Here is a 23567-nt window from a genome sequence, read left to right as displayed (position 1 = left end):
TGAAACTATGTGGTTATAATAAACCACACCGACGCTAATATTGTGTTGGTCTCCCTTTTGATGCCAGAACATCCCTTAACCATTGAGCCACGGACTCCACCAGACCCCTGAAGGTGTGCTGTGGTATCTAGCACCAAGCTGTCAGCAGCAGATCCTTTAAGCCCTGTAAGTTGTGAGGTGGGTCCTCCATAGATCGGACTTGTTTGTCCAGCACATCCAACTGGATAGGATTGAGATCTGGGGAATTTGGAGGTCAAGTCAACACCTCAAACTCATTGTTGTGCTCCTCAAACCAGTCCTAAAACATTTTTGCTTCATGGCAGTGTGCATTATCCTGCATAAAGAGGCCACCACAGCCATCAGGGAATACTGTTTCCAAGAAAGGGTGAACATAGTCTGCAACAATGCTTACGTAGGAGCTACGTATCAAAGTACCATCCACACGGATGGCAGGACCCAAGGTTTCCCAGCATCACACTGCCTCTGCCGGCTTGCCTTCTTCCCATAGTGCATCCTGGTGCCATGCGTTCCCCAGGTAAGCAACACACACACACCCAGCCACCCATGTGGTGTAAAAGAAAATGGGATTCATCAGACCTGGACACTTACTTCCTTTGTTCAGTGGTCCAGTTGTGATGCTCACGTGACCATTGTTGGTGCTTTCAGTGGTGGACAGGGGTCAACACGGGCACCCTGACTGGTCTGCAGCTATGTTGCCCAATACGCAACAAACAATAATGCACTGTGTATTCTGACACCTTTCTGTCAGAACCAGCATTAACCTCTTCAATGAGCCTTGGCCGCCAGTTGTCGGCTATTGGTACTCAAAGCGCTTTACAGTCACAGACGCATCTGCCCAGTCGCTCACACAAGCACATATCAGTGCCATGAACTGGGAGCAACTGGGGGTTCAGTGTCTTGCTCAAGGACACTTGGACATGTGGCACATTCCGGGGTCGAACCGCTAACCCTCTGGACAACCCGCTCCACCTCCTGAGCCACAGTCACCCCCGATGTCTTATCAGTGTATTTTGAATAATTAAATTGTTCCCACTTAAAACAAGACAATTTCCTGCCTTTCTGTTACATTTCATAAGTTGTGAGTTGTCATGCAGACTATTGATTATATAAACTTAACAATCTGAATGTCATACTTCCCACCTAAATCAATAAAATAAAATTATTTCTACTTAAAGTGCTGAGGCATACATTAAAGATTCTAAGCCAATCATGAGAATTCATGTTTAATGTTTGAGTAATGGCTATGTAAAAAAAAAAAAAAATTTAAAAAAATCTTTAGACATGCTTTACAGAATGTACAGGTAAACGAGGACCAAAATAAAAAAGAAAAACTTCAACAATACAACAACGAAAAAAGCAGCATTGGAGTTTTGCTAGAGCAGTTACTGCTAAACTTTGGTATGAAGTCATAAAGGACGTTTCAGGGAATAAAACAAAACAAATGCACATTAAGTTGGTTGTGTTGGTAAAAAAAAAATAATAATTATATACTGAACACTGAGTCGATGTACACCTCTCCGGACATTTAGCTCCATTAGACTGACTTTAAATTTCTGTATCGCTCAAGAGGGGCATGAAATTGACTTTGGAACCTGCTTCCACTAAAATGAGGAGTCTGTCAAAAGGCAGAAAGTCAGGCTTAGGCTAAGTCATGGCTTGGAAAACGATATCCTTTATAGTTGATGCTAAATGAAAAGGTGCAGGGGCATGGAATGTGCTGATTAAGTAATGAAAAGGCAAAAAATGCTTTTTAAGAAATGAAAAACAGTGCGTGAACAACATGCAATGAGTAATAACTCACAATGAAGAAACTCATTTTGGCCATGTTTGTGATATTACACGGAAAAACGGAGCAGCAGGCTCCATCAACACACATTTGCAGTGTAGATTAACTTTTCAGCCTTATTGATTTTTTTCTGTCGCTGAACTCGGTACCCTTGAACACTCTGTACCACAACATGTCAAATCATTTCTTGGTCAGCAATAGAAGAGCAGAATGCAGCAGTAATGATAATCGACAGTAACAAAAATAAACTTTTAAATATGGAAGGCAATCTGTTTAAGGACATCATAGCCACGAAATAATGACAATGACATATACTCAGCTAACAATTCATAAGGTACACAGAGCTAAAACTAATGCAGTTTATTACAACAGATCTGTAATACACCGTAGAAGAGGGATTTAATGTTCCGTTTTTATTGAACCGGAGCAGATTCAAATGCATGATCTCTATTGAGGAGGAAGGGAGAGTACCATGTCGTGTATCAACCCATTTTGACATAAAATAATAGATGTAACCACATCCTCCAAAATGATCATACAGTTGAATCAGCACCTCCCTAAAACCTCATAAAGGTAGGAATACGTTGCAGTTACAGACTGATGTATTTGTCTGCATTCATTTTAGGTAAGTCTGTCTAACACACTGACAGCAAGGATCATTTTCCAATATAAAACAAAGCCAATCACATCTGAGCAACTCTGAAGTGCAACAATCAAAAGGATTTTTAAGGACATCTCATTAGATCAAACCCGTTGAAACACAGCCACGTTCTGTTGCGTGAGAGGCGTTTTCACTTTCAAACCTCAAAGCAATGTCATAGCTGACATTTAGAAACAGTGCAGTGTGCTGAAGCCGGCGGATGCTTGATTACCGTCTCTCAGATTCAAGGAGAATAAACCCCAAGTTTTCAAGAAAATCAATATAGAAAACTGTGTGGATCATTCTGGGACAACGGAGGCTTAAAATGAAGAAGCTTTTTAAAGTTACTGCAGCTTATGTCTCAATCCTCTCTGCAAATGCACTAGTAGCACATGGAATTTAATAGATAACTAGTGTTATGTACACATACATACATGTATAAAATAATACAATACATTCTCAATTTCACAGTTCCAAGTGAAACCTAGGCTTAATCAATATTTGTATACGGATCATGAACTTTTTAAGATATAAAGCTTGTAAAGCTAAATCCTCTCGATGCAAAACAAGATGCACACTGCATATTAAAGTTTAAATTAAGTGCCTGTAACACAGGATAAAAGGGAAAACAAATCAGTGCATACTGTATATAAACAATTTTGTCACCTGATTAAGGCTACTGAGAATTCTTATTAAAGGCCATCCACTAGACAACCATTAGAAAATAAACAGCAAAACAGTGATTGTCTCACGTGCAAAAAAAATAAAAAATAAGTTTTCTCCCCCAAAACTGCTTATGAAGACATAAAATTATAGAATGAACAACTGTGTTTGATACAGGACAAAAACAGATAAAGATAATATAGGATATATTCTTATATATTCGTAATATACACCACATTTTGGTGTCACTGTCTCTGGGATTTGCATATTAATATACCGCAGCATAGTAAGTCAGGATGGCCGTGGGAATGTGGGAGGTATGCTTTTAAGTTTTTTGTTTTTTTTTTTGTTTGTTTTTTAATATTATCAACCAAAAACTGCTGGTCAGGGAACTTACACCTGTCCTCTTTTTCCCCACTTGCTAAGAGGTGCGTAGTGATTTCTTCAGTCATGTAGGCTACTCCAACAGGCGTCCGTACCAGGAATGATGAGACAAAGCTGCCAGTGTGACGTCCACTGGCACATTATTTCAGTCCCACTGCAGCAGGGACAGAACGGAGAACTTGAAGATTCAATCATGTCTTGTATTCTCTCAAGATAGCATCTGACATGGCTCTTCAAAGCATACATTCATAGTTTACTCAAATAAGAACGAAGGATGTGGAAAAAAGGGGCCCTGCAGACGTGGGGGTCACTATAAGCATGGGACCATTCAACCATTCTGGCGCAGCAGTCTTTCCACAGTGGAGAATATGTCAGCGTGTCCTCTTGAGTGAAAGGGGAATGTAAACATACAAGAGAGCATCTTTGGCAGAATGTGAGGAGTCTCTTTGGAGGTAGTGGGTGAAGGTGGGGTTGGAGGAGAGGGTGCAGCAACGAAGAGTCAGAGGCAGAACGTAGCCACAGTTTAAAGATCTATGTAGGGGCTGGATGCTCCTGAGGGTTAGTTCTATTAGAGGCACTTCTGTGGTCCTGACTAGACAAAAAGTCCACCTCCGCTTCACTCTGCTCCACTGCCCTGTCGGCAGCGGAAGTCAGGCGATGTGTTCTGTGTACTGTCACTGGGAGCTGTGACGCTCCTGGTTGTGGTTTAGAGGATGAATTTTCCCCTTCTCTCCAGAAAGACCTGCTAAGGGAATCTGCAAGTACAGCAAAAGACAGTAGTTAGATATTTACACATTAGCTCACTTCATGGTTCTGTTTTAAATATGACTTTGTGGCTTTTCACGGTTATATCTTTGTAAGTTGAATTTCAATATATTACTTTTATTCAAAAGTAATTTGAAGATTGCAGATTCCTGAAACCATATATGTTTTGGTTACTGATTAATCTCATATACGTCACAAATTTCTAGTTTATTTTTCATCATGTTGACTTGTATGCATCTTACTTTCTCTCTGACAACATGAGTATGTTCGCTGAAGACTTGGGAGTACTCTGATAACCATCGCACCAGGCCTTTATCTAAACAGAAAACCTCTGGAAGATCAGTAACTCCAATAAATGGAGCCTTGTGGCTTTACCAGTTCCTGGAAAATCTCTCATCACATCTCTCATCAGCAGAGTAGATGTGTTAATGACCTCAGAGTTTATACTGGATATAAAGGTAAGCTAAGAGCAATTCAAGTGGTGATGATGAGGAGGAAGATGATTACAGAACTCAACAGAATGTCTAAGTAGCTTCTGAAGGTTGAAGATTCAACACGCTGCACCTCAGTGTGATGGACACAATAGTTAGCACCTTAGCTAAGGATTTCAACATCTTTAAAAGGTAAATTTAGAATTTCAGTTTTAAAGTCTCACCATTAGTGTAGTGCTCTGGGGGAGTGTGGCTGCTCAGCCTTTTATCATGTGAGGTGAGAAAGTCTGAAGGGTCCTGGTTGCTGATGAGGCTTCCCAGTGCAGTGTCCTCGTGATGGCCATGCTCATGGAGGCTCTCCTTCAGGCCCGGTAGAGTCTTGTCCAGTGGATCGTCCTCCCCCAGATAGGCGTAAGGGCAGTAATCCCGTGTACGAGAGTAGATGTTGGCGTTGTCATAGCAGTCGGAGCAGATGACCAACGAACCTGCACCACCTCACAAAAAGAAGAATATGTATTTGCTTAAGACAGCTTTTCAGACTTAGGTATGCTTTGTTGGTTTTCAAGACTATTTTAGGCGTGGGGTGTGCAAGGGTTTCTAGAGCACACAGTCATCTCATCTTTTGTCTTTCAGTGTCAGTGACACTCACCTGTGGAGGTGCCAGCTGGTCCCTCACGAGGCTCCCCAGGGTTGAAGCTGCTACGGCCAGTGAACAGAGAGCCAACCCTGCAGTGCAGCATGCCATTCCCTTCAGTTTCCACCTCACTGCCCGTGTCTCCATAACACACCCCTGGGACAAACATGCTAATTAGTCACTGTCTTAGTTCAGCAGGGATCTGATCCCAAACACAAAAGAGGAAACAGGGCTTGGGAGTGCCCCAATCCAAAAACAAAGAAAACACATCTGAGACGCTACATTTTGTTCAAAGACGTTTCAGATTTGATCTTGTCGTGTCAGCAGCGACTCAAACAGAAGCTAGAAGAGCTGACAACAAATCTTTGTATGTTTCATTTCCCGTAGTCTTGTAATCCTTGTGATGTCAACATCACACGCTCTGTTTGATCACAATGTTGACATACCTCCAGTCATGAGATTACAACTAACAAGCACTGGATGTGGAACCATTATTCACATTATTGAATTTTTCAAATACCTCTAATTAGGTTAGCAGCAGCAGGAGGCACTAATGTTTTCAGTGTATCATATACTGTTTGTGCAATTCTTATGGGATTACCTTGCCAGTGCAAGAAAGATGTAATTCTTATATATGTAAACATGACCTTATCTGAGGTGCTGACAAGAAAAGGTTTGTGTTACAGGGTAAAACACGGTAGAATTTATGATATCTCAGAGGGAAGTTACCCACCATCTGTGCCCTTATGGACGTATCCATTGGAGAGAGGAGGCATGAGCTGCTGGTGGCTGCCAGCCTCAGAGTTACTGTAGCCTTCCTGAGGCTCTGACAAAGTACCCTGAGAGGACAGGTAGCTGGGGATATCTGCTGGCAAGTTCATCTCATCTGTAGAAGAGACATATTTTGAGATGTGATGTTTTGTGTCTTATCCTCACAAAAGGGAAAACATAGACACATTTCACAGTTTCTGAACAGCAATCTTGACAGGATAAAGCTTTATATAGGGCACTTTATTTATACGACAAACTACTAACCTGTGTTGGTTATACTGTAGTCCTCACTTTTCCTGCGCATGTGATAGATGACAATGACCCAGACAAGCGATGTTCCAACCACACAGCACACCACCACAATCACGACGATGCCCACAGTGGTCCATCCGTCTTGGTCATACCCTGTGCCAGTGTCACAGTTTGGTGACGGTGAGACGCTGAGGTAGATGTGGCCACGCTCTGTACCCAGAGTGTTAGACATGATGCAGGTGTACTTCCCAGCATCAGCTGGACCCGCATCAACTATGATAAGCAGTTGGTTTGCTGCAGCAAAGAAGTGGCGCTCCGTCAGAACCAGGGGCCCGTCGTCTTTGGTCCAGTTGAGACGTGGAGCCGGGCTGCCTCCAGCTATACACTGAAGCACAGCAGTTTCACCGCGGGCCACTGTTCTGTCTTCCAGCGGGCGCATGAAGGACGGAGTTTCTGGAAAAGAAGATGAATTTATGGATTTTTTTATTTAATAGGGATGATTTATTGCGATTCATATCATTGTCGTCACTAAATAGTTCATTCTGTGTTTCAAACGCGCTGTTACGACCTGGCTCGAGAGGCGCGAGATAAAGTGGAGACACGTGACGGAGCCAGAAAAACTAAGGATTATTTAATTCAAAAAAAAGACAAAAAGACAACAGGTCAGACATGGTGAGACTCGGCAGCTGAAAAGCGATCCTTTTAGGCTTCTTCAACAAGGCCCTTTATTCAGTCTTCTCAGGTGTGGCTGGTTAATGCGCATTCGTTAACAAAGATAGAGAAAATATCTCTCTAGACAGACGTTTTAAAGACCAAGGTTTGGTTTTATATTAGCATTATCTAAAACGATAAAGGAGGCAAGCAATACAAACAAGAGCTTGTAATGCATGACAGACAAATAATGGGTCAATTTCAGCAATGTCCGCCAAGTGACTCAACTGAAATGACCTAATGGCAGATAAAAGATAAATAAATAAATAAATCAGTAACAGAATCTAATACTCTTTACTAATCGAGTGGCTGACTCACCTAGGACAGTCAGAGTAGCGTTTGCTGACAGGCTGCCAGCTGCATTTTGAGCCGTGCAGCTGTATACTCCCATGTCTTCTGTCTTCACGTTAGCAATGAAAAAAATGTCATCGTCGGGCATCACGTGCATCCTGCGCTCCCGGGCAGCTGGAAAGTCGGTGCCTCCATCCTTCTGCCAAGCAATCTGGGGTGATGGATGGCCATCAGCAGCACACTCCAGCCTGGCCATGGTCCCAGTCCGGATTGTCAGATCCATGGGAGTCTTAAGAAAGGAAGGCAGCTCTGAAAAATCGAGGGCACAACGTCCAGGTGGGACATATTAGCAGAGACATATGTGACATCAGCTGCACATAAATCTTTGGTTTCTGCTCCTTTATATTTTTTTGGAAGTCGAGTTAACTATTCTGAATAAGAACGGTACAGTAACAACAAAATATTACTAAAAAACACTCTTTACAAAAAGGGGAGATATCCTCACCATTGACAGTAATCTTAGCCCTGTTAGAGTAGTTGGAGCCAAAGTGATTGGAAACCACACACTGGTAACGTCCCTCATCAGTGAAGTTGACATTGAGGAGGTGAAGCACGGTGGTATAGATCAGCTCTCCCTCCTGATAACGGGCATAGTTTTGCACTTCTGCATCGTACAGCACTTCCCCGTCCTTCCGCCACGCCGTGGTCATTGGTGAATCGCTGCTGCTGGACGCAATGCAGCTCAGTGTCACATTGTTCCCCCGCAGTGCCACGGACGTCTCTGGATGAGCTGTGATGTGAGGCTTGGGGAAATCATCTGTGCGGGAGCAAAAACAGACGGCGCAAAACTCCAAATTAGGGAGGTTCGCATTTCTCCAGCAGATCTTGACTCAAATGTAAGATAGTAGTTTGTGAAAAACAAATATGGTGATAATACACCAAGCTGTTCCAGATTGTCTTTTGAAACTGTTTACATATTTCTAGTTTATGTAGCTCAGTCAACGTTCATTCAGGAAGACAAGCTTTATCCCTGCTCTCCTGACTTAAACAAGACTAAAGCAAAATAATGTGAAGTTATTGTAAAATGTGTAGTGTAATAATCCACTGTAAATGTCAATAGCTTCAAAACACACAAACATTTTAACTGGTTTACATCAAGTAAATTTTTTTCTGAGACTGACCACAAACAAATTCTTCCGGGTTGATGGACTGCACATTGCGACCCAGCAAACTGGCAGGATGGGCACAGACAGCAGAGACAGTCTGCTGGAAATGGCTGTCTGTCAACCAGGGACCCAGCCACTGCATGTGACAGTCACACAGCAGGCTGCTCGTGTTCAGGACACTGAGAACAGAAAGGTAATTCACAAAGCATCAGATGAGTCACGGATTTTTTTTTTTTTTTTTTTTTTTTTTAATGGAAATCATCAAACGAATATAAAAGGATGAGGTTAAGCCACTGAGCAAATGAAAATTAATTTGGGATTTCAAGAACTCATCTGTGAACATTTCAGAAGGGATATATTATTTAACCTTTAAGAAAAGCACACTTGCTTGTATTGGCTTGAAATGAGTGTTCAATTTAACTGAATGGTTTAAAACTTGTTGTAACCATCTATTCAGATTTACAGGGATCTGCCAAAATAACAGGAAGTCCAGCACTGCTTAAATAACTGACCAACAGGACGCAGCAATATATGGTGTACCATTCCAGTACAGCTATATTATACCGGTAAACACTGAAATATAAATCTATATCAAGACATTTCAGAGTCAGTCGGGCCATGGCAACCAAAGATGGAAAAGCTGCCTCCAGAACTGTGTTTTAATACAGTTTGTCTTAAAATACACTTTCAATTACAAGGGCGTTGCCACTGTGTTCTTCTAGCTAAGTTATCAAGGAAAGCCACTTTATCCACTTGCCAAGCAAATGTGTTATATTCTATTAAGGCAGCAGACTAATTACTAACAAGAGGATATGACTACTGTCATGGTACATTTTCTGAGTTTGAAAGCAGCTGGGGCATTTAGTCAGCCACTGCCTGAGAGTGCCTCTTAGGATGGGCTGATCACAACCTCAAAAAGCAACAGACTTAACATTTCCACTGCCTTTCTTAACAGACTCTCCTATCTCTGGATGCTGCTGCAGCTCAAAAGCTAGCTGGCTTTAGTATTTTCAACATTATCACCAAAATGGGGGCAACAAACTTCAAGTTACAACAACTTCTTACATGTTACAACTATGTGATGCCAATTTAAAATGCAAATCGTGGCCCTTAATTGCAATTTTTTCTTGAAAAATAACAAACAACACAAAGAAAAGCTGGCTTCCACACGTGCTTATGAGAGCTGTGAGATTAATTTAGTGTCTCCTCACAATACTTTGAGTAGACACTAAACAACACAAAGAAAAGCTGGCTTCCACACGTGCATAGTGTCTACTCACAATACTTTGAGCTTCATATGGGACAACGCCTCAGGGTGTATCGACATGATGCCATTCTTGCTGAGGTCCCTACAGAGGGGACAGAAATATGATTAAGACACACCTATGATGTGATTTTAGCAAAATGGCATCCCATTTCACAAGCATAAGTCAACACCAACAGCACAGTGGTAATAAAACCCTCTTCTATCTTTAATCATTTTACAGTAACAGCAAATCCTAGAGAGATTCAAATATGACCGCTTGGAGAGAGAGAGAGGATCGTGTGGTGGCTTTACTCACAGGTGCTCCAGCTCCTCCAGGCCCTCGAACGCTTTCTTAGTGATTGATTTGATTTTGTTCCGCTGCAGGATCCTGGAAAATAAAAATATTTTCATGCAAAACAGTAACAGCCACAAAACCTGTTCCTGGCTCATATTTTATTCTCAGCGGCTTATAAAGAGGATGAATTAAAACATCTAACCAGCCTTTTAATGCAAGCTACAACAAGCCTGAGGAATAATTGAACAGATAAATGGAACTTGTAGAAACAGCTCTACAGCGCATTCAATTAAAAAGCTTCACTGAAAATATAGTACACAGCACATAACTAAAGATGGGCTGGTTATATTTGGGTAAATGTGAGGATTTTGCAACCCTGCATACAATATATTAACATTCATATTTGTACAAAAGGAGGTGTCCTCACAGTGTGTTCAGCTTCTTCATTCCATCAAAAACACCAATGGAGTCTTCAATGGCCCAGGAGATTTCATTATTGCGGATATCTCTGAAAATCAAAGAGAATTTTATTAGATATTGTGCACACTCCATGCAGACTGAACATCTAAAGGCTTTCCCTGCCATGGCCACAGACTGGGAACATTATCTCCACTGTCGTTGCCAGTTGCAGTGACTCTTAGTTAGGAGACAAACAATTGGAGACAATATCCTTCCACACTGTGTCACAGTTCGCTGCCCCTGCTGTTCTGATGAGGGGAAATAATTGGCTCTGTTTAGCACAGAGACAGTTCATGGGTCCGGTGGAAACCCAGAGAGGCGTGCGAGTACAGGATGGGTCAGGGGCTTTTATTGTTTCCCTCTCCTCATGCCTGGCCACCTCTGAAAGAAGTTCGGCACTCTCCGATTCCCCTCTTACGTGAAAACTCCTGGGATGGTCAGCATGCCAAAGGCGACCCTTTTCTCGTTGCAGCTCAGTGACTTAAACGCAACAGTGCAGCAAATAACGAGCTCACAACTTCCCTCAACACTTTGTACCTCGCAGATAAATGTTTGATGAAGAAGACTCACTTGCTTAATTAGGCTGATATTCTGCCACACTGAATTTTAAAAGTGTGTGTTGAGTCCGGTTCGCCCTCTCACGCAATACATTATTCCACATGGATGGAATTTTAAATACACGGTAATAATTAAAGCACCACTCCAAGCTGTCAACATACATAAGACCCTTGTGAATTTTCACATTTCATCACATTGAATTCAACCAACAATGAACTGCAGGACATACAACACAAAACTGAGAGATCAGCAATCTATGGAAAACACACAGTGAGGGGCTTAATCTATGCAGATGACTAATGACAAGCAGGATATGCACAGAGAAAGTTTATAAGTATGCAGAATTAAAATACTGGGAATCTCTACAGTTTTCTTTACTGACTACTCATAAAACATACTCAAGACAGAACTAGAACGTGCATGAATAATGAAACACAGACCTGCTGTAGTCAGCAGCCTTCATGAGTATGCAGAGAGCCAAGAACAAGCCAAGACTTGGTTATATTTTGTATCGTGAGCTTCATTAGACTTCTTAGATCAAACGGGCAACACATATTTCAGACAGATCTTATTTGAGGCACTTACAGGATGCGCAGACTTGCCAGGCCACTGAACACTCCCTCTCCCAAATGGCTGATGGAGTTTTCTCCTAGGTTCAGGCTCTCCAAGAGACCTAATCCTACGAAGGCTGTCTCCTCAAGTCTAGTCAGGTGATTGTAGGACAAATCTCTGCAAAACCACAAACAGGAAAAAAAACATCAGCTCAGGCATTTTCTTTATTTAACACTGCTGTTGTACAGACGATCTTTTTAAAAATTTGAGGATTTTCATAAAAATGAAAACGTATATAATAAATCCATCAGAGGCTCAATATTACTGAACTAGCTTCAGACACCCACATTACAGCAAGATAACAGTAACTCCTCTGAGCAGACAAAATTAGTTTCAGAGCCTTGGGATACTGAAAGAAAATGGGGTCTCTTAGCTACACAGTGATATTAGCTATGAAACAAACACACTCACAGTTCCTCCAGCTTTTGGCAAAACTCCCAGGCGTCTGGTCGGATGATGCCGACGGCATTCTGGCTGACCCGCAGTATACGCAGCATGCGCAGGCCATACAGCCAACCTTTGTTAACCTCAGTCAGGTTGTTGTGTTCCAGCTCTCTGAGACAAAGATGGGAAGAAATAAAATGACGTTAACAAAAATAAATGTAATTATGTAGCAGATTTGTCATAATAACAAAGCCATTAAAGACAATACTAAATAAAAACAGCCCACTAATTGTATGACGGATGACGAAGATTGTTTTGGGAAAATAGGTAATGAGTTTTTCATGGTTTTTTGTCTTCTGTGCATTAACAGCCCGTGTTAGGCTATTATATACGTTTTTGCTTTGTTGTCTTTCACAAATGCTGATGAAAGCAGAATCTACAACAATGTACTCACAGTTCTTCGATGTTGTTCAGCCCAAAAAAGGCTCCATCCATGAGCTTTGTGATGCCATTCCTCTGCATCTTCAGTGACTTCAGTGAATCCATCCCTTTGAATGTCAGGCTGTCCACTATCTTGATCTTGTTGCGCTTCATTTCACTACAAAGACAACAGACGGTGATTTTATACAAAAAAAAAAAAAACACCCGCAACAAAGCCCCTGGAATAATGCTATTTGGATATATTGTAAACTTATATAACGCTTTGTCTTAAATTTAAAGACCACTCCACTTTTTAACATATAATATTGTTATAACATATAATAACATATTTTATGATACTTACAGGAACTGAAGCTGTGGAAGTTTGAAGACTTTAGATGGCAGCACAACCAGCCTGTTCCTGTTCAACCTCAGCACCAGCAAGGAGCTGGAGATGTTTTCAAAGCAGCCAGGCTCGAGGACACTGATCTTGTTGTTACTCAAATTCCTATGTGATTGAAAAGAAGAAACATTAGAGTCAAAATAAGGAGGCAGAATAATATTTGTCCTGTAATCACACAGGGCATATTCACAGAAGGAGGCACCACAGGACTAATTAGTCTACATAAAAATAGTGCTATGACTTGAACATACTTGAAATATCTTGCAGTGTATAGTACTGCTTTGCTCTAATATAAAATAGCCATACACACCATCATACTGATGGATAACAGTGCCAGTTCACCTTATTTACTGTTATACAGGAAAACCAGCATGTAACATTAGCATGAGTGTATTTTTATCATGACATTATGTTTGTACTCATGTGGTTTCTGTTCTTGTATATTATCAGCTTACCCAATTATTACCTTCCACGATGGTAACTAATTTAAATACAGTTCATTTAAGTAAACAGTGGTTGCTTACAAATATTTCAGCTGCATGGAGGGGAAGGATCCAACTTTGAGCTCAGAGATGGAATTGGATGTAAGGTCCAGTGTCTCCAGGGCAACATATGGTTGTAGATGATGCATCGACAGCTCGGAGATCCGATTGTGCACTCTGAATTATGTCAAAAATAGTCAGATATTAGTGTTCATTATGATTATGTTTTCAATAAGACCTCTGTGGTATACTCAAAACTCACAACGACGTGGGAAGACACACATCTGGTGCAGTGCACAATGTCGAGTAACAAAAGAACATCACTAATGGTACCTAACAAATGGTTTGGTCTGTACTTGTGTATACGAAATGTAGGAAAAGATCAAAATCTGGGAAATTTCAATTCTTCCCAAATAAAAAAAATATATATATATATATATATATATATATATATATGACATCTGAACTTTACACGACATACATCCTTTATTTAAAATAACATCCTTGGAAGAGCCAAATGACATGTGCTCTGATTTATATAATCAACATAGGTACTTGTTTTTATCAGAATTTAAAGTGATCAGTCAGTTATTTTACATATGTAGTTGACTAGAGACGGGGGAGACAAGAATGCCTGAAGAGGATTTTGTACTTACAATGAAAGAGAGGTGATGTTTGATGAGACATCTCCAAGGAAGGGAATAACGGTGAACTCATTATGATTCATGGTGCTGCAACAGAATTCGACGCAAGATCAGTATCATACTTAAAAACGACTGAAACTTTGCAAAAGTATCAAGATCACCATGACTAAATTCTTCAATTTAATTGCTTGATTATTGTGCACTCAGGGCTAAAACTAATATACTGTAAACAACAAACACTCCCATCATAATGTTTATAATATAATTTAGTTGGAACATTTGTGCTGAAGTTATGATTATCCATATGTCATACTGGAGCCTGTAATAGGTGTAACTAGTAAATGTAAACTGCAAACAGTTTCTGTTTAAGTTTGGATGTGATTATAGACATTTTCCAGGGTTGTCCATATAATACAAATAAACAATAAATAACCAATGCTTAAACTAAACTAAATCATAAAGATTTTTTTTCAGGGTATAATATAATAAACAAAGGGTCAAGTGGGTTGTATGCATCTGTGTCTTGTTATGTTATGGTTCAACAAATCAGTGCAGGGGATTCAGTACAGGTCTCTGGTAACTTCCAACACATTTTTGTCTGTCCAGTCGTGTACTTACACTTGGGTTATCCCGTCTGGTAGGTCCAGGGGAGCCTTCGATAGCCTCCTCCTGTTGCAGTCAAGAATATGAACCTCATCCTGTCCCTTTGAACACGAGCAGGCAGCAGGACACGGCTCACTGGCCCAGGCACTCAAACTCAGTAGCATGAAGACAAGAGCCGAAGGAATGGGCCAACCTTCCGCCATTTTAAATGTCTTCCTACTGAGAGGTAGCTACGTGGCTAGCTAGCTGGCTAAAACTGACAGGCTAACTTAAGAGTTACAAAACCACCTAATTATTCCCGCAATTTGATATCAGTCTAATGAAAACATACTCCGGTTTTATAGCGTCGTGATTCCAGGTGGAATCGTTAAACAGAGTTTTTTCCAACTTGCGTGAGGCATCCCAGCAGAGATTTCTCCCTTTCTTCGCAATGCCTGGAATTCCTTCCGCTCCAATCAGGACACCCTCCCGGAGTAGCTAGCTAGCTTACTGTTGAGCTGATTTGGTACCACAAATACGCCTCTTTTCACCAGATGAGATCAACCTAATACCACTCGTCATTAGTTTCTGGTTATATCAAATCAAATGAAGGGTTATCTCCACTTCATTCTGACTATTTACCAAGAATTTAAGATACAATTTTCCGTCTCTCTGTCCCGAAAGAACAACAAAGCTCCGTGAGTTGATGACACGGGATACCGCTGACCCCGCCCCTTCCCAGCAAGTTTACAGTGATTCTATTGGCCAATGCTTATGCTTGTCAAACGTTTGGTGCAATTTGATTGGATCACCGTCCAATATGTTTTTGTGGTATAGCCTGTACTGTGCACAGGAAAAGTTTGATTTCAAAACTGCTGTGTAGGATAAAATAGAATTTCACATTGTAGTCACTGGTGTAAATGTCCTATTTGAAATGCATCTTAAGCTTTTTAAATTGCATTTTGACAGTTTAAAACATAGGTCATAGACAGTGCAGTGTGTATAGTTGTACACATTTGAATTTTCTTGTTCTTGTTTCTAAAATTTCTACCTAGCATGAATAGTAAGAAGTAACAATAATTCATTCATTCATTCATTCATTCATCTTCTGTAACCGCTTGTTCCTGTTAAGGGCCATGGGAAGTAACAGTAATGTAAACTGTATTTATACAACTAATTTCAAAACTACAAAAAAGTAGAATTACCTAAAAGTAAAATAAACTAAGGAGTATATATATATATTAAGAAAAAAGAAAGAATGCATCGCCCAATTCTCTTAAGCTTCAGCCAGTGAAGCCTCAGCCAGTGAAGCTTAAGAGAATCATTAACAAAACCCTGCTCTATAATGACCAGAATATGTATTTTGATCCCGCTTTATCTGTTTGATATTACAACCACAAGACCGAGGTCCATAGTTCAAGGGTGAGAGGAGTCATATCACATCTTCCTCTTTTTATTTAACTAAACAGCTCCATCCTTTTAGGAATTAAGGAATTAAAGAGTTAATCATAAAGAAGGAAAATTAATCATAATGAAAAAAAAATAAAAGGATCTCTCAGCCTCACACCTTAGATCATCCAAAATCAGTACACTATATCATTTTCTCTACATATACGGATGTATACTGCATATATTGTTGTATATAAAGTATTGTATTATACCATATATTTCCTAAATTACATCAAGTTAAACATTTTGTGCTTATTTTCCTTATTTTTGTAACCATTGCTTCTTGAGAGTGTATAATTGCCCATACAGTCAACGATAATTGCCAAATGTCTCATTTTTTGTCTTTAAGCTGAACGGTGTCAAAATAACGTTATAGGCTAGTTCTCTCTAGGCCTAGAATAAGATCTTATCAAGTGTCTTTCAGTGGGAAAACACACCCTGTTGACGGTCAAAGCACCTCAAGGAAACCAGGAAGCTGTGCGCTGCAGAGCCTCAACCAATCAGCATCGCAGGTTTCACCTAGGGGGTGGGAAGCCTCCCCACCTACGCGCATGTCCAGTTAAACTGGAGATGCACTATACCCCCAGTGCAGCTTTACCTGTCTCAAATTACAAACCGGAACATATCGCAGGAACAGACTCACCCTTCCCTGGACTCACCTGATAAGGAAAAAAAACATCCATGTTTCAACAAATTTCAAGTCGGGCTGCCTTCATTCTTATCTGCTTTCTTACTTTCTGGGAAAGTAACATTGGAATATTCTTTACGCTTTAATCAGTCACAGTAGCCTATAATATTTCTGGTAATCATTTATGTGAAAAAATAAATAATTTTTAATTTAAATGGCTTTAAATGAACAGAGGAGAAAAGGACAAATGGGATAAGTAAACACACAAATAAAATGGGAGAGATAATTTATGGTGAGGTGGTGGAGAGGAGGGGTTGACAGCTGAGTGGCCAATCACCGCACGAAGGCTTACCCTACCTGCAGGCTTCATAATCGCTTGTTGCTCTCTCAGCCCAGTTTGCAAAGCAACTTTGCGTCCTCTCTTCCTCGTAACGGAGCTGTCGGCGGAGGACAGCAGCCATGATTCACCCCCGGACTATCAGGGCTGATTGTGACACAACTACAAGCGTCCTGTACGTGGTCGGCTCGGAGCTTCAGGTCAATCTGAACAGGTGGGCACTTGCACTAACTTGATATCATTTACCATCCACACCAAGATCATCAGGACTGTATGAATACCCATTGGTTTGAGGGGAATTTCCTCACACTGTCTATTTTATTCTTATATGGTGTGCTGAAAAGACACAGATACAAATGTAGGCATGATCTACAGCTAAGATCTTTATTTTCATAAATAAGACGCGTAATACACATGATTAAACTAAGGCAGTGAACGCAACAGCCCTGCAATAAATTCTATGGTCAATTTATTATTAAATTCTTTTGTCAAAATCATAATGTCCAGTTTTGTGTGTATTCAGTTTTTATTCTTCTTCTTATAAGTTGAATATGGCATCTACCACATTTAAATTGATGAGAACAGACCTAAAGAGTAGAAACAGCACTCATTATAACACAGAAATGTGAGACTTGGGGCAGGAGGCAGAGTTGATGTGACAGCTCAAATATCATGAAGGGATTGTTGTTCTAGACGGCTTTCTTATTGGTTGAGCCAAATAAGCTGGCGACTGGAGTGTGTAAGAATCCCATTGTTAACCCACAGGATGTCATTTGTATGCAGACCCTGGCGGTGGCAGAGCTCATGTTTTGTGCTGTGGAGTGAATCAACAGTGCTTCGTTGTTGCTGTCTAGAGCAGAGACTTTGTTTTTCCCCACCAATAAATAAATAAATAAAAATGCCTGTTACAGTATATATTCTGCCAAATGTCAGCCTCCTCAACACAACAGAGCGAGGCTGCATCACTGTTCAGACAGAGCTTGTATACAGCAGAAGAGTTGTTGGTGTCTGTGATTCAAAAATGTGATTAGAACTGAACTCATGTGTGATAGTCCTTGTTTTGTCTGAAAGCTGATATGAGTCTTCACAAGTCTAGACCCCAGTCAAATATCAGATTGTAGCTTTGTAAAAAAAACAGCCAAAAAATCAATGCCCCATAAATTCATTTGAGGCTGTGACTTAAGAGTGCAGACTAACGTCACTGTGTCTTTTTTTGGTGTGCAACCTGTTATGAAATGCCATGGCTTGCATGCGCATATATACGTCAGATCACTTACTTACTTCTGTATAAACAAATGTGCTGGATGTTCTTAGAAAACAGTTCACATATAGTATGTCTGTGTCAGACACCAAAGATTCATTGGTGTGTGCCGTTTCTCTGATTCTCAGGGGTGCTCCTCCAAGCTCCAAGTTCTGCTCTCTGAAGTGCACTCCCAATGTCCGGTACAGCATTAACCCCCAGCCTCGGGAGACAAGCCAGCTCTCTCTCATCCCTCTGAATGGAAACTTAGTACTGCTCATCAGCATGAGCCATGCCAGTCAACGTGAACGTGATAGCAAGGTAAGGTAAAGGAGGACAGCAAAATGTGAAGAAGACACTGATATCGCTAATAACAGTCAGAAGCATGATTAAAGCTCATGTGAAAACATGCTCACAAAAAAAAATTATTTTATCTGTATCTATAAGAAGTAATCAGTGATAGGAATGTACAAGAATTCCCCTGAAGCTGTAACTGGATAACCAAAATTTAATCACATATTAAATTAAACCTGCCTTCTCTACAGCATTCGCACCTCATTTTGATTGATTAATGGCTGTTAAAATATAACCAGGGGAAGTATTTTACAACAATCCGAGTTCAAGTCATGACTGAACAACTCATAATCATAAAATTCCCAGCACTTCAACAACTTCTCATTTCTTTTTTCAAGCTCTCTGTCATGTACTATGGAGAGAAAACAGAGGTTTTAGGGAAAGCCATTCTGCATCTGACAGCTGTTGGTAAGTTGAATCATCATGAAACTGCAGGCATATTGTCACTAACAACACTTTGTAGTTTATAGGGAAACATTAAAGCTGTGGGGCGGCACAGTCTCATGATGGTTAGCACTGATGCCTCACAGCAGGCCGACTGGGGCCTTTCTGTGGGGTCTCCAAGTGTCTCCGGCTTCCTCCCACCGTCCAAAGACACGTTCGTTAGGTTAATTGATGATTCTAAATTGGCCGTAGGTGTGAATGTGAGTGTGAATGGTTGTCTGTCTCTCTGTGTTAGCCCTGCGATAGACTGGCGACCTGTCCAGGGTGTACCCCGCCTCTCGCCCGGTGACAGCTGGGATAGTCTCCAGCCCCCCCTGCGACCCTTCACAAGAAAAGTGGTTACAGAAGATGAATGAATGAATGAATTAAAGGTGTGCCTAAATGTGCATCTAAGCCATGACTTTTTTTTTTTTTTTTTTTAACACTACAACAGTCTGCTTGTTATAAAGTCGATTTCAAAATGTGCTGGTTGTGCTGCTGTGATCTGAGCCAATGTAAAAGCAGCTGTGACACGATATGTCTGTCACGCAGAGATCTCCCTGGATGTGGATGCTGACAGGGACGGCATTGTGGAGAGAAACAACCCTAACAAGGTGAGCTTCAGATGGCAGAGCAAAGTCTGACTCCTAATGAAGGAGTCTGATAAACAATAACTTGACAGGTGTAAAAAAATAAATAAATAAATTGAATAGGATTCTATTTGTGGAAAGAAACTCTGTGTTGTGTATGTGTCATTTTAGCTTTCTGAACTTGTCGTACTGCCTACATGTTTTTGAAGGCACAAGTAAAAACACCTATGTGAATTTGTTTCATCCTGTGAATCTGACAAACTAAATTTTTTTGAAAATCTGTTAGGCATCCTGGACGTGGGGCCCTAATGGGCATGGGGCTGTCCTTTTAGTCAACTGTGACTCAGAGAGGACCTACAGAAAGACACTAGACAGCGAGCAGGACCGCGTCTCCACTGTATCCGGTAAAACTGCCACAGCACAGGAAGAAATAGTGTCTGTGTCACTCCCTTCTTCAACATAACTGTTCTCACAACCGCTGCCAGCTTTGAAGTGCCAGTGGCATTTGCTTTTGTAAAGTCAGCAGATGCAAATGGTGCTGTGATCAAATAGTTTGGAGGCGTCTGTGTGGGAGTAGAGAACAGGCCAAAGCAGAACTCTCAAATTACTTCACATGACAAACCGGTTGAGCAGAAATTTGATAGGAAAACAAATGTAAATAAGTGTGCAATTGTCCACATTGTTAAATATAACCATACACTGACAGTATCACTCATCCTTAGAGTAAAAATCATAACAGCAGTCTTTTATGAATATACTGAGTATGGTTTTACATGTTACAAGTTCATTTACCCACTGCAGGATCAAGGAGTAAGTTACACACATGAACAACATTAACACGACGTTTTGTGCATGCACAGACTTGAAAGACATGTCAAAGATGGTGTTGCGGACCAGAGGCCCCGACATACTTCAGGAGGGCTACAAGCTCGCCATGCACATCTCTCAGGGAGACGCAGAGCGTGTCAGAGTCTTCAGATCCAAATCCCCGGCAGTGACAGGAAATTACCTCGGTGAGTAAGGACGAGGGTTGAGAAAGCCCCAGAACACATGATGTAATGTGCGTGTAATTCAGACCGTTTGTTAAGGCTTTACTCGGTTTCATTCCGCCTGCGTTAAACCTACTTCATTCACATTTTATGTTTCCCCTTTCCAAATAAAGCACTGTAGCATTTTGAAATCAGTAATGTGCAATACATGTCAACACCAGTACTGCGCAACATACAGTAAGTGATATGTCTCCAGTACACAATGGGCAAAACCAAAACAACGCAGAACTTAAAAACAATTGTTCTGTTTTGCCTATTAATCATCTGTAATATCTCCCTAGAATGCAGTATGCATTTCCAGCTCAGTGTTGAGATTCTAATTATGGTTGAGACTATTTTAAACTTATTATTAGAATACTAATTTTAGTCTTTTGTAGTTTATTTTTGTATTGATCCTGTATGCTACTGTTCTGCCCTGTCTGTGGGATAACACTAACGGAATAAAATCTTATATTGTTTGTGCTCTTTTAACTTCAACAGATAAACTCTACCATTCCTTTGTGAGGGACTATCCACTGGTGCTGAGCAGTGAGGTCCTGTGCAAGGAAGTGCCTTACCTCGCAGGTGAAGCAGAGATGGACTTTTATGTAGAGGGCCTCAGGTTTCCTGACAAAGACTTCGACGGGCTCATCACCATCAACCTCAGCCTGTTGGAGCCCATCAGGCCTGTAAGACCATTTTATCTTTTGAATAAATTATTAAATTAAATGGTTTGTGGTGAAGAGTAATACAGTTAAGGGCAGGAAACAGACAGGAAAATCTTTACTCAAACACTTTAAACTCAATCTCTCAGTCTTTCTCTGATGTTCTGGTCAAAAGCCCCAAATGATGCAAGTGACTTGACTTTAAAACTTCCTCCAAGGTCACAAATGAAGTGGAAAAACATAACTGAACTTGATACATTCAGTTCATTTTAGGCCAGTTACTCTTGTGACTTGAATTTGAATTCATTCGGTTGCATCACATTACACGTAAGAGTTTATCCTGGCAGTCCTCCGAAGCATCTCTCATGTTTTGACAGAATGTCCCCGAGACGCCCATTTTCACGGACAAAGTGGTGTTCAGAGTGGCACCGTGGATCATGACACCCAACACCCTCCAGCCCATGGAGGTGTTTGTCTGCAGGTAAGAGCAGACTCATGAATAGTGAAGATGATGGTGATGACAACAGAGGAGCCAACTCTTAACTTTATCTCATGCTACCAAGAAAGCTGCATGTATAGTTTCCTGGATAATGATTTGTCATCATTTATCATTTAGCATTAACTACGTTTTCTCTGGGGAAAAAGGCCACATGAATATTTTGAAACTGGTCTGTTGTCTTCTTAGCACATCGGACAACTACCAGTTCCTGAAAGGAATGAGAAACCTTGTTGCAAAGAGTGGATACAAACTGAAGATTTGTCATGAGTATGTGAACAGAGGAGACCGTTGGATGCAGGTAAAAAAAACCAAAAAAAAAACTCGTCACATTCATTTACAGTTTAACCTGTTTAACCAAGATATCATCTATAATAGGGAAGTTCTTTTGAATTATTTTGAATACATATTAGAAACTACGAAAATAATATGGTGATTTAGCATGTGTTGGTAAAATTCTGTGCATTGTCCTTTTACAATAAGCCAAGTCATGAGAGATTAATTTAAACAGCATCAGCTGTAACAGTGTGATAGGTTTCATAAACCCCACATTATGAAACTAAACAGGAAGAATGAATACAAAGGAAACGAATATAAAGAGCTTCTTGGAACATGCACATGGTCTGGAAAATGTGTTTCTTGGAAAAGTGACGGATCAGACCAGATCAGGTTTAGCTGAAACACGGTAGACACTGACTCTACTCTACTCTGACTGTGGGTTTCACAAGAAACACATGACATGATCTAAAATGATTGCGAAACATCCACACAGAGCAGAAGAAAATGGCATTTCCTTTTTTTCATTTATCAGTTAAAACTCAGAATAACAACACACTGACAGCAGCATCTATTTTTCAGGATGAACTCGAATTTGGTTACATCGACTCACCTCATCATGGGTTCCCTGTTGTTCTGGACTCCCCTAGAGATGGAGACCTCAACAACTTCCCATATGATGAGCTACTGGTGAGAGAAGGACATCAAATGTTAAGAGAAATGCTTTTGGATATGGACAATCCCTGACAAGTGCATTTCTTGTTGTGTTCTCGAACATCTTGCTTTTTATGGATTCACTTGAATGATTGATGACTGTTTATTGTGCAGAATAAATTCATTATTTTTCAATTAGGGAGACAGGCTTGACAATATTTAAAAAAAGAAAAATAATATATGTGTCCATTTAATGTGTATTGCCCGTCTGAAATGGGTCTTTAATCAGATTTATAAACTCAGGGTCCTGACTTTGGTTACGTGACGAGAGTGCCTGAGCGAAAAGATGTGAGCAGCCTGGACTCATTTGGAAACCTGGAGGTCAGTCCTCCAGTCACCGTGAACGGAAAAAAATACCCCCTGGGCAGAATCATCATAGGAGTGGCCTTCCCTACGTGAGTTTGTAACAGTTTCACAGATTGGTTCCTGATATATATAAAAAATGTATGTATGACCAGCTTAGTTATTTGTTATGAGCAGAGCAGTAAAAATAGCATCTCTTTCTTTCTTTCTTTCTTTCTTTCTTTTGTTTCTTTGTTTCTTTTGTTTGTTTCTTTGTTTCTTTGTTTCTTTCAGCGCAACTAAAGGGCGAAACATGACCAGAGTCGTTCAAGACTTCCTGTGGGCTCAGAAGGTTCAGGAGCCCATTGCTTTATATTCTGACTGGCTCGTTGTCGGCCATGTTGATGAGTTCATGAGTTTTGTTCCCGCACCTGATAGGAAGGTAAATAAATAACCCCTTATAAAGAGGGGTCCTACTGGTTGAT

The 23567-nt window shown here is 40.6% G+C and overlaps 2 protein-coding genes across 2 annotated transcripts in view; one reads left to right on the top strand and one right to left on the bottom strand.

Annotated features, from left to right (window-relative positions):
- Positions 1-1234: 1234 nt before the first annotated feature.
- lrig2 (leucine-rich repeats and immunoglobulin-like domains 2) lies at positions 1235-15260 on the bottom strand. Its single transcript, XM_084542283.1, has 18 exons — positions 14637-15260; positions 14031-14105; positions 13417-13551; positions 12854-12997; positions 12524-12667; positions 12097-12240; positions 11659-11802; positions 10484-10564; positions 10078-10149; positions 9796-9864; positions 8531-8694; positions 7855-8166; positions 7377-7658; positions 6360-6800; positions 6058-6210; positions 5340-5480; positions 4915-5184; positions 1235-4249 (listed from the first exon to the last, which is right to left on the bottom strand). The coding sequence occupies exons 1-18, from the start codon at positions 14822-14824 to the stop codon at positions 4026-4028; spliced, it is 3183 nt and encodes a 1060-aa protein (XP_084398409.1). The 5' UTR covers positions 14825-15260; the 3' UTR covers positions 1235-4025.
- Positions 15261-17028: 1768 nt separating this feature from the next.
- Positions 17029-23567, top strand: part of padi2 (peptidyl arginine deiminase, type II) — a 12533-nt gene continuing 5994 nt past the window's right edge. The window contains exons 1-12 of the mRNA XM_084543097.1: positions 17029-17228; positions 18404-18575; positions 18947-19016; positions 19584-19645; positions 19908-20025; positions 20482-20634; positions 21151-21338; positions 21692-21795; positions 22000-22111; positions 22669-22776; positions 23044-23195; positions 23377-23524. Of these exons, the coding sequence (XP_084399223.1) occupies positions 17137-17228; positions 18404-18575; positions 18947-19016; positions 19584-19645; positions 19908-20025; positions 20482-20634; positions 21151-21338; positions 21692-21795; positions 22000-22111; positions 22669-22776; positions 23044-23195; positions 23377-23524 (1479 nt within the window). The 5' untranslated portion in view covers positions 17029-17136. The remainder of the gene's footprint in view (positions 17229-18403; positions 18576-18946; positions 19017-19583; positions 19646-19907; positions 20026-20481; positions 20635-21150; positions 21339-21691; positions 21796-21999; positions 22112-22668; positions 22777-23043; positions 23196-23376; positions 23525-23567) is intronic.

This window comes from Chelon labrosus (genome assembly GCF_963514085.1).
Source record: "Chelon labrosus genome assembly, chromosome: 4".
In the NCBI taxonomy this organism is placed as follows: domain Eukaryota; kingdom Metazoa; phylum Chordata; class Actinopteri; order Mugiliformes; family Mugilidae; genus Chelon; species Chelon labrosus.
Note: the sequence above shows the minus strand (reverse complement) of the source record. Positions and strands in the feature narration are given on the sequence as shown.